This window comes from Asparagus officinalis, chromosome 9, assembly GCF_001876935.1.
Source record: "Asparagus officinalis chromosome 9, Aspof.V1, whole genome shotgun sequence".
Taxonomy (NCBI): Eukaryota; Viridiplantae; Streptophyta; class Magnoliopsida; order Asparagales; family Asparagaceae; genus Asparagus; species Asparagus officinalis.
In genome coordinates this window covers 11408386-11420564 of record NC_033802.1, presented here as the reverse complement: position 1 = coordinate 11420564, position 12179 = coordinate 11408386, and the positions used below count along the sequence as shown (strand labels likewise).

Below are 12179 nucleotides of genomic sequence, written 5' to 3'. Positions count from 1 at the left end.
TGTGATAAATTCTAGATTTTGCAATTTCTTTATTTATGAGATTTCAAACATTGGTTGAGATATGTTGAATTTTTCGACCCAGTCGAATTAGCTAAAATTTTGTGAGTTTTTACTGAGTCTGCACATATACTTCAAAGGTGATTGATTTTGCTGTTGATTTTCTGACCCAGTCGAATTAGCTGTTGATTTTCTACACAATTTCTTCATTATTTTGCTCATTCTGAATAAACATTAGTTAATACAATGCCTCAATGAGAATTTTAATAGAAATTTGCTCTTTCAAATAATCTTCTCTCTAAGAAAAGTATAGCACTCGGTTATGAGGGTGCTTATAGTTAATAATAATTAATGATTAGAGTATGGTAATCACCTTCTGGATTATTCAATCGTTGGAGATTGATGTATTTATTAAAGGATATTGTGGGAAATGGCTTTTCCCCTCCAAGAGGGAGCTGTAGCGAAAAATAATTTACCATAGCTGATTCGCAAGCTAGCGCATTGCAAATTGATCTCCTTTGGCCCTCTACTCTAGTTTGTTTGATGTTTAGGTCTAACATGCTAACTTATGTCTAAACTTTTGCCTCTTAAAATTTTCTTCTTTGCCGCCCAATGCTTCCTATGATTTTAATTGATAGAAGTTTTGATTCTTGACATTGCATATGGATGCTTGCTAGGGATATTAATTATTTTAATTTAATGTTTGCATCGTAGATGGATGGTGATGCGATGAACAAAGTGTTGTTAATATGGTTCAAGATGCTGCACTATCTGTTTTTGTTATAATATTTACATTCATAAGAAGAATGCAAGCTAGGCGTAAATCAATTTGTAATGGTCTAAGTGAGGAAAAAAGAAAACAAGAGAGGGCTAGAATTGAACACATAGAGCATATTTATAATGGTTTTAGTGATAGTTGTGTAAACTACATTAGAATGCAGAGTGGTGCTTTTGTTAAACTAGCAAGTATAATAAGGAACAATAGGCTGCTAAAAGACTCAAGGAATGTAACAGTGAAAGAACAGCTTATCATGACACTGAACATTTTGGATCATAAATCTAAAAATCGCATTGTGAGATCTTATTTTGTAAGATCAGAAGAGACAGTCAGTAGATATTTTAACGAGGTATTACAAGCAATTATTTGCCTACATGAACGCTACATGATACAAGCCCCTAATGACATTCCCCAAGAGATCATTAACAACATGCTTCCCCAAGAGATCATTAACAACCTGCTATACTACCTTTATTTTAAGGTATATCTACACTTTAAGCACAATTACATGTATAATCAATAAAAATAAATGTTAACTTACACTACAAGAAATTAAATCTTTAACGAAGGGATTTCCCTTCGTTAAAGAGCTGAAAACCTTCGTTATTGTATGCTAACGACGGGGAAAAATCCCTTCGTCACCCGTCGTTGAAGCCCTCTTCGCTAAAGGGTCACGAAGGGATATACTACCCGTCGTTATAGAGTCTATAACGACGGAACATATTACCGTCATTAATATTTACGACGGTAATTATCACCGTCATTACCATCAATGACGGGGATATTTTCCCGTCGTTACCAACAGTGACAGGATATTTTTTCCATCGTTACCATAGTTACAGGGATATTTTTCCGTCGTTATCATTAGTTACGGGGATATTTTTCCATCGTTGAAGACTAATTAATGACGGTTGGACACCGTCGTAAAAATCCTCATAATGGGTAATTAGTCACCCATCAAAGACGGTGCTTTTCCTTCGTTGATGAACAAAATACGGTTTATAAAACCGTCATTATAGACTACAAATTTCTAATATACATCAATAATAATTTTTTCATTCATAGGCAACTATCATATTATTCTCAACCTGACACTAAGATTCACAACAAAAATATATTAAAAATACCCAATAATGAATAAGAGGGAAAACAAAAAATTCCATTCATTAATAACATCAATAAATAAAATTACACCATCCTCAAATATTCAATACTAATAACAAGAGTTAATATCCTAATTGTTCCAAAGAAAAATACATGAAACTATCTAAAACAAATTAAAATAAAAGTTTGGGGAAGACACATTCTTTCATCTCTAATCATCGTCAAAAGAAGACTCGAGTTACCCCCCTCCTAATCTTACATGGATAGCCTGAAAAATTTTAAAAAATCACATAATTAAGAAATATTAATATCAAGAAAAATGTTAAGACTGCAGTTCTCCTAAATAGTACCAAGAAAAATTAATATCAAGATAATTACCTGATTCGACTAAATTTTGTTTCCTGTTAAGTCAGTGTAGACTGTTGGGACCACCTGAGTATAAAAATTAAGTTTATCACAAATACTTCTAAATTGTTCTAAATATCATAAAGATTAAGGGCCAACGATAAATGTTCTAAATTTCATATCAGTGAGGAAAAATCATTATGTGCTCACTTTAATAAAGTATTGGTAAATCCCTGACGATGTATGATGTGTCCATTTTGCTCTGGAATTTTTCCAAAACCAGGTAATGTTAGAAAATATGTGATGTGAACTTACAATCAAAGGCAATAACGAAAATATGCTTTCTTATTGCTTCCCAAGCTCAAACATCTCATACTTACCCATCAAGTGGGTTGGCGACACCTGGAAACTCTTCTCCAAAGGATAGCTTGTTTATTTTGTGGGTTATCTGGTTTATGAAGAGTAAATTGAATGCCATAACCAAATATCAATTGAAATGCCAGTGGCATTACTAACGAAAGAATGAAAACACAACAAAAGGTTGTGTGCTACTCACATTATGGTTTCCTAGCTGAACGTCCAACAAATCAGAAATAAGATCTTGATTGTGATGCAAAGATTTTCCAGCGGCAAAGTGAAAATTGCTCACTTTATTAACTGTAGAACAAATAGCACATGGGTCAGCAACAGTCTGAAATATAAGACACTGGAAACTATCACAAAGAATTTTCTTTTATCACCTTATTAACTGTAGAACAACTAATACATGTTTAGGACAGAATGCAAACATGTAACACCATCACTGATAAGGTTAGAATTTCCTTTAATCAACTCAGGGCTGTAGCCTTTTATTACCGGTGAAGCATCTTTTGTACAGAAAACATGTGATAAATCTGCACCCTGTGCAAGAAAGGCAGAATTCTTAAAATTCAACATAGACCAAGATATGAATATCTTTTAAGTATGAACGTACTAAAACAAACATGGAGAATAATGAAATGTAACAGAAGAGGCATTACTAACAATTTTTAGGGCGGATATAGCAGCGAAATATGTTGCACCAGTATATTCACAGCATCCACCAAATCAAAACTAACAGGAAAAATGAGAACATGGGTTTCTCTTGGTTCACCCAATTATAATGAAAATCAACAAATGAAGACCCAAATCAAAAAATTTGAAAGTTTGTTGTGATGACATTACAAGAAAAAAGGAGTTAAAAAAACACATATGAAAGGAGCATAGCTTTGCAAGATCTGGAACCACAGCTCGTACATTTTCAAAGGGTATATGAAAAGAAAGTGGTAAGGTTCTGCACTCATTCACCCATGGCTCAACATATTCCTTTGCTGTTGGTATTGACATAACACAATCATCTGTATAAAGAAGAGAAAACAATTACAAGAGAATAAAAGGAATATATTACAAGAGAAAACAATTACAACAGAATCAACAAAGGAACTGTCTATCAAGAATATATGATTGCAGAACTATTTGGACAGCTAAAGGCTTCATCCAGTTATGAGAAAAGTAATATCAAGAATTGCATCCATCTCAAAATTATCATTTCATCCCACTCATTCTGATCATAGCACTGGTAGTTGTATAGTCATTGAATAGATGATAAAACTTTATGTTTCCTATTTCTCCAACATTTCCCTCATCAGTTTCATGGCTATTCAATGATAATCAATAAAAGATCACTAATAGAATAAGTTTGGTTATAAGGGGTTGAAAGTATTTGTAAATTTATCTGGCCGAGAAAAACTAAGCTGGGTAATTCGACAAACAGATTACACGCTACATTTGAAGGAGAACTTGGAAGTTAGTGATAGAAATATGATTAAAGAAACAAGCACATGTTACTCTGCCTAGAACCACACAGATGTGACATTTCAAGTGGAACAAATTCATACAAATCATCGCCAAAACTTGTACATGTTTTACTGCTTGACAACCGGTTAGAGACGCCCTAATGAGTTGCAATTTATAATATTAGCTTCATGGCTTCAAAAAAAAGGATGGGGGCATAGGTTATTAATTCGTCAAATAATTTTGTTCCTAAACATAGCAAATATAAACAATATCACAGACATGTACAAATACAGACAATTATGTTCACACTTACATTTTCTCTCGTCCTTATGCTTCCTCCCGAAACTGTTTTCATTCTACCAAGAAACCCTCCATCAGAATAAGCCATTAAAATCAAAATTCACATGAAGATGCAAATGATCAATTACCTTTGCATTGTTGAGCCTCGCTAGCAGCTCCTTATCAATGCGATTGTCTTCTGGTGCCCTACACAAAGCTCAATATATGTTATAAGTTCTAAAGCAAACTAAAAGAAATTAATCTAATGAAGATGACTGCAATATGCGACAAGAAAGTACTTTTTGTTAGCTTCCTGGGTGTTTTTTTAGAACGAATTTCTGCACATAACCATATTTCAAAAATAAAAGTTCAAAAAAGTAAAACAGGGTTATTTACTATATATCCACCAATTAACCATCTTTGCGGGTTTGCCCCAAATTCTACCACTGTTCAAATACCAACGAATTATCCACAAAAAAATACTGCAGTACTTTGCTAATGCAATTGTTCGCTAATGCAAAGAGTACAAAACATATAACTATAATGTCTTTCACCTGCTAACTATATCTTCCAATTCTCCTTCGAAGTCTACCAAGCATCGTATGTACTACTAATTTTAGGAGGAAACAGATGTAAAACCGCAGAATCACAAGGATGAACTGAGAGGCTATGGTGAACCATTGAACTGAGCTTAGAAACAAGGTGGCTTTTGGAATCAAATGCCTAAGCAGAATACATCTGAAAATACCCAAATTAGGATTAGGGTTTTGAGGTAGAGGACTTACAAGTCAGACGTCCAGCGAAAATGAGGAGCATGAGAGGTGGCGGCAGTGACCGCCGACGACGGCGGCGAGTTCAGAGTTGGGGGGGAGAGAAAGAGCACGTGGGTTTGGGGTTTTTTGATGTGAGAGAGAGGATAGGGTTAGGGGGATTGCGTTGGTTTTTTTTCTTTTGATTTTCGTGAAAATAAACGGGGGGAAAGTTCCCTCTATTGTGTGAATAGGCAAAAACGGGGGTTAGATGGTGATTTGGGTTTCGGGTTATTTATATTAATTTTGATTACTATTCATATTATCATTAGGAGTTATGATTAATGAAGGTAATGGACCCTTCGTCTTTAATGAGACCCAATAACGACGGTATTAGGATCAAATTAATGAAGGGACTAGAAAACCATTACCAATCTCACATCATTCCTATAATATTTGTAATCACTCGACGAAGGCTTTAAAAACCCGTCGTTAGTATATGCACATTAACGATGGTCAACTAATCCCTTTACTAATTTTGGTCGTTAAATACTGTATTTCTTGTAGTGTTAGTTATGTGATACACGTATTATAGGATTACAATGGTATGATAGATGGGACTCATGTTGATGCAATGCCTCTGATTAATATTGTTGCAGGATTTCGAGGCCGCAAAGATTTTACACAGAATGTGTTTGCAGCTTGCACCCTAAATAAACTGTTCACATGATGTATTATCTAGACCACAATTACATGGATTGAAAGTCTATGATGGTAATTATATATAAATTTAACTTAAAATAATTTAATTTTAATATACAAACTTGACTTTCTTAACAATTTTCTTAATAAAATTGTAGGCAAATACTATATGTGTGATGCTGGGTACCCCACCATGTCAGGTTTCATTTCTCCATACCGAGGTGTTCGATATCATTTGAAAGAACATTCGGGTAAAACACCTAAGAATAGAAGGGAATTATTCAATCTAAGACATTATTCTTTGAGGTCTAAGATTGAATCTGCATTTGACACATTGAAGAATCATTTCAAGATTTAGTTTGCTAAGCCGCATTACCCATTTCCTACACAAGTAGATATCATATTGGCATGCACGGTACTTCATAATTTTATTGCAACTATAAATCCAAGTGATGAACTACTCAACGAGTCCGAATTTAATGAAGATATTGATGGTGAGGTGACAAATGAGAATGATAATAATTTAGTTAATTTTACTCAAACTCAAACCCAAAGAGAGCAAACTGAATCAAGAAATGAGTGGAAGACTTTTAGGGATAACATTGCTTGGGCGATGTGGGTGGATTACTGTGATAAGTATAATCATGGTGTAACCATTGAGACTTAATTTTCATATTTATTGTACTATTTATGCTCATGTATGTACTCTTTAACTCTATATTTTGTTTTTTCCAATTATTATATTTTGCTTTTTATTCATGTATTCATGTTTTACTTCTTCTAGTTATTATGTTTTGCTTTTCATTCATATATTCATGTTTTGCAGCTTTTGCTTATTCTGCAAATTATATAATATCTAACTCTCTCTATTTAATTAGTAATTGCTGATAATATATCATTAAGTGAGAGATATAATTATAAAGGAAAGGGTGTAGTTCCATCTCAACCTTCACCACTTCAATCCCCTCAGTCAATGCATCAAGGCAATAGTGGGTATTTTCCATTTCAACAGTCATACTTTGGACAACCACCTCATGCATTTCTCAACATGTCATTCCATGATGACAGTTACTTCCTGATGCACCATCATTTGAGGTCATTTACGAACATGCTATGTTCTCCTCCTTTGCCTCCACAATTTTATAGTCTTAATATTAGTGGGTTGCAACTTTCTCTCACTAGTGGTTATGGTTCAACTCCTGAATCAAGTTCCAAATGGGCGCTCATAGTAGAAGGGAAAGAAACATCACCAAATCCAAAGAAGAAGAGGGAAAACACCTCAACAAAGAAAAAAAAAAATAGTGAGACTGGCGGTTCTCAAGGGAACAAACATTTGTTTTGGGATTCCCATTATGATAATGAGCTCATTCCATTTCTTGCCGACTTGGTAAGAAAGGGTTACAAGCCTGACAAAAGCTTTAAGAGAACCGCTTATCATGTGTCTTTCCAACATATTAATGAGAAGTTTAACACAATATTTAAGTGAGATAACGTCATGTACCGCATCAGAACTTCACGTACAAGATTTTGTGATATGGAAACTTGTCGTAATCTTAGTAGTGCTGGATGAGATGATAGCACCAAGACTGTCATCATGGATCCTGAATGTTTAGATAGGTGGATTGAGGTAAATAAACTCTTGTTGTATTTTCATTGATTAATTATCTTATTTCTTATTTTTATTGAATTAATTCACCTATATTTTTCAGGACAAGAGTTTTAAGAATGATAAGCTTAGACAATACGTCAATAAACCCTTGATGCGTTATGATGATCTTGCACTTATCGTTGCGGATGATCAAGCTAGAGGGGAATTTGCTAGTGATTCTTGGAAAAAAGTTTAGTCGTAGCGAGTCCATAAATCTTGGAGATGATGTTGACTCACCTTTGGTTACCTCTTAATCCCCTCAAGTACACATTTTAGATGATGAGGACACTCCTTCACCTAAGGAATCACCCGCCACATCAAGTTCTAAGGCAAAGTCATGTGTTGCTAAGGGAAATGCTCGTAGAACCAACCTAGATAATGAGCTCATGCAAAAAATGGTGAATAAGATAAATGTATCTAGCGCAAACATAAAGTGTGTAAATATGCATTGGACCGAAAAGTTATCCACGATCATATATGCTCATTTATAGGACTTGATAAGCTAGATACATACTACCGCCATCTCTTTTTGAATGAGTATGAATCAAAACTATTTATGGGCAAATCTTCAGTTGGTCAAAAAGAGATGATTGATGCATTTCTCAACAAAGAGGGTTGAAAACCAAAAGAATATGGGTGCATGTGGTATTTTGTGATTCTCACTTTTAACATACTTGTTAAATCCACTTACTTTTGGTGAAATACTAGTCTTGCTTAATTTAGGGAACTACTCTTATGAATGTTATTTTTGTGTATGTGGAGCATTATGATGATGGAACATATTATTGTAATATATAGTAAGTATCTATATGCCTCCACATTTAGTCGTGATTCTACGTTTAACGTACAGATTCATATGAATATTTACCTTTCATGATGTGAATATTGTAGAATACTAATTTTTATATTGAACTTGTGATTGCAGGAATTTTATAAGTCACCAAATACATGACAACTGATCAAATTTTGTATGCAAGCAACCTATAATGTATACACATTGTATCGGATGGCTACTGTTGTGGATTATTAAGATATTCAGTTGTCATGTCATGAGTTTACATTGGTGACTTTTTTACTTTTAGGCTATGATGATTGTCAAATTTTTTGAGATTAGCAACATGTAATATCTATTGATATTGCACTGAATGGTTAACGATGATGATATTGACCAAGTTCTAAGCCCTCAGCCATAATTTGCATATACATGTGGCAGGTTAATTTTATGTGATGTCAATAAATACTTTTAAATAATTTTTTAATCATAAAGTTTATTCAAATTTGAACATGCATAAATTATCAAAGTAGTACACGATAATAACAAAGTAGTACATGTCCAGACTTTCATTTTAGCGATTTTAAATAGATTTCTAGACCACGATGCTCTCCAATACATTCCTTACTCAGATTGGCAACAACTTCATTGTAACCAACTTCTTGGGCGTGTGTTAGGAGTTGATTTTTGTTGCAAAAGTTATTGGGGAAAACTTTGCAGTAAGGGCATTTTTAGTTTTCGTTTCGGTCTATAACTTTTACAGCATTAGCTCTTAGCATAATTTTTGCTAATTTCATGATATCCCACATTTCATCTTGCTCTCGATCTGCATCCGTATAGGTAATCCATTGTTCAAAAGCTTGTTTATGTTCAGTATTCCTTCCACGCTGATAAAAAAACATAGTAAATTGACATTAAAATAAACAACTCCATTGTTTATCATAAAAACTTTAAATATTATTTCCTTTGATGGTGGTGCAGATGAAGATTCACCAATATCTTTATTTTTCTTACTCATATTTTTTCCCAGTTAGAATTTAGTAAGCAAACATTGCGTTTTATAGATGTATATGGACTGGTACGTTTACTTGGTGGTTAGATGTTGAATCTGACAATATTTATTTGGATCAATAAATTTTCTACTAGTATTGCCCATGATTTTGAAGCTTCCATGGTTTTGAAACCTAACTGGTTTGTTTCTTGTAATTGACTCAACTACTCAGTCTCCATTACGTATATGTAGTTCCATGTCATATACATATTTATGACTAATAAGGTTGTTTATAGATTTTTTACAGGTTTCATAATAATTTTTCGCTAATTCTGGCACGTATTTCATAAAATTGTGAATAATCAAGTTATTACAGGTTTCGTTTGTTTTTTTTCATGTCAAACATGTTTTGTGTGATTTTTTTCATTTCAAACATGTATATTTCATGTCAAATCAAGTGCGTAGTTCATAACAATTAATCATGTTATTCCAGGTTTCATATGATTTTTTATGTCAAACAAATATTTATAATGAATTCGGTTATTTATTATTTGTTCATGTTACATTCGCACTTTTATTTTGGTAAGATTACCTCCCATAACAATCACAAGTAAATCTGTCTTTAGTGGGGGTAAACTTATCATGATGACTGTATACACTTTTCCCTGCACACTTAAATACCAACCAAACACAAAAAAAGTGAGAAATGTCTAATCAACAAAAATTTTACCTTTTTTTATACCAACCAAACATAAGAAAAATGCATACATTGGTTTCTCACCATATTTTATTTGTGAATCAAACCCAAACAATCTATTTCTTGAAAAAGTTTAAAAAACCCAAAACTTTAATTTCTTTACATGGAATTGTATTTCCCAATCGAACCAAACAACCCCTAAACAGAAGCCTAGGAGGATATCCCATCATAAAATCAGATGACGTTACATTTTTCCGAACCGACAACATATAAAAATTTAACTACCAAAGCCTGGTAAAGCTTCAAAATGGCTAGATTTTTCTCTTTCTTCTTAAACGATGGAGCTTCAATTACCTGATATTTCACGCATGCAAACCAAGGCGTTCTGAAGAGATGTGGAGTCGATCCATCAATTACTCTATTACTAATATGGAGCTCCAATAATGTATTTTTATATTTGTTTTTTCATAAATAATCACAATATTTACTATTCTAATAAACATATCCGAGGAATTTTCAATTATTTTTTATATGATACATGAAGGTAAAAGAGAGACACTATAACATCTACCATCATCACGAACAAAAATAAAATGATATTTACGTCATTCATGCGAATACAAAACTTATCATTTGTAGATGTATAAATACTTAAAATTACATTTCTCTTCATTTTTCTCTCACGTTAAAAAATATTACTGAACATATAAAATATAAAGAATATTTTTCTTTTCTTAAAAAAAAAAAACTTTTTTCTTCTCTCCTACAAATGATACCAATGATAAATATCTACAATCAATTATCTAAAGAAAGATCCTCCCTACATAAATTCAATCAGAACCATCCATGGTCGAGCCAATTGTTCTTAGTCATTCAAAGAAGCAATAAAAATCTTTGAACTGCTGCTCTTCTTAACCAGTTCTTATGCAGATTGTTCTGATAGAATTTATATGTATCCTTTCTTCCTAAACTTTTTTCTCCAAAAACAAAACTTCTATAACTTCAATAACTAAAACACGCTAAAATCTTCATTTTGGGGAAATTTCCTTACCCCATCCCCACCCTCTCCCTCTCCCTTCTTCCCCTCCCCGCCCCCAAACACCTCCTCCACACACCTCTCCACGTCCAAACTCTCCCCCTCTTCCCAATCTACCCCTAACGGTATGAACGGCGTCCTGTCCACCGTCAAAACCTCTTCCCAGTTTACCCCTCTAAAGAACTCGTGCCGCTTAATCTCCTCAACTCCAATCCTCTTCTCCGCCTCTTTTTCCAACAATCTCCCTATCAAATCCCTCAACGCCGTCTTCTCTCCGACCAAATTCACGTTCATGTTCAAAATCCTATAAAACGTCTCCTTCCGGTTTTGCCCCCGGAACGGCGTTCGTCCGTACAACATCTCGTACAACACAATCCCGAAACTCCACCAGTCGACGGCGTAGTCGTGACCGCCACCTTTGATTATCTCCGGCGCCACGTACTCTTCGGTGCCCACGAACGAATTCGATTTCCCCGGCGTTTCGGACGATACGGATGGGTTTCGGGTCGAGTCCAATGTTTCGGGCGACACGCCGGAGTTGGATGAGAAACAGGGGAAAAGACGACGGCTTTTCTTTACCGGGTCGGGTTTCTCGGTGCGGGTCGGACTGGGGGGAGAAAAAGATGAGATTTTGGCGGGAAGCTTGGCGGAGAGATCGAAATCGACGAGCATTATGTGGCCGGTTTCTTGGATGAGGATGTTTTCGGGCTTGAGATCGCGGTACACGATTCTCTGAGCGTGGAGGTGCTCCAATGCGAGCACCAACTCCGCGGCGTAAAATCTGTAAAAATTCCGAAAAGTTAGGGTAAGTTTTGGGAAAATAAACAGATCCGTACGCAGTCAAAGGGCCGAGATTTAATTTACCTGATGAATTCATCGGAGAACATCTTCTCCGTCTGTCGCCAGCGAAGTTCGGTGAGATTTCCGCCGGCGGCGAAATCCATCAGAAACCCTAGAATCCCATCGCAGGAAACGAATCCCCTAAGCGAAGGGAGAAGACGGTGGCGGAGCGAACCGAGGACCTCCCGCTCGAACGAGATCCGGCGATAAGCGTCCTCGCCGTTTCCCCCCTTGTTCTTGATCCTCGATCGGGAGATGGCCTTGAGAGCCAGGGTTTCGCCGGAGGCCTTGCTGCGGACGAGGAAGACGACGCCCTTGGCGCCGCGGCCGAGGACGGAGATGACGTGGAGGCCGGAGAGGGGGACTTCCATCGGTTAGGGTTAGGGTTTGGGGTTTTTGACAGTTTGGGGGATTTTTAAGGGGAAG

General features: G+C 35.3%; 1 protein-coding gene and 2 long non-coding RNA genes across 4 annotated transcripts; all 3 read right to left on the bottom strand.

Annotated features, from left to right (window-relative positions):
* On the bottom strand, positions 2462-2864 carry LOC109823875. Its single transcript, XR_002242495.1, has 3 exons — positions 2781-2864; positions 2605-2672; positions 2462-2486 (listed from the first exon to the last, which is right to left on the bottom strand). It is a non-coding gene; the product is annotated as an uncharacterized LOC109823875 (long non-coding RNA).
* LOC109824796 lies at positions 4360-4979 on the bottom strand. Of its 2 annotated transcripts, none has more exons than XR_002242784.1 (3): positions 4873-4979; positions 4468-4525; positions 4360-4395 (listed from the first exon to the last, which is right to left on the bottom strand). It is a non-coding gene; the product is annotated as an uncharacterized LOC109824796 (long non-coding RNA). The 2 variants fall into 2 exon arrangements; XR_002242785.1 differs by lacking the exon at positions 4873-4979 and adding an exon at positions 4618-4645.
* LOC109823198 (serine/threonine-protein kinase OXI1-like) lies at positions 8921-12173 on the bottom strand. Its single transcript, XM_020389485.1, has 3 exons — positions 11778-12173; positions 10929-11694; positions 8921-9076 (listed from the first exon to the last, which is right to left on the bottom strand). Exons 1-3 carry the CDS (start codon positions 12122-12124, stop codon positions 8921-8923), a joined length of 1269 nt encoding a protein of 422 aa, XP_020245074.1. The 5' UTR covers positions 12125-12173.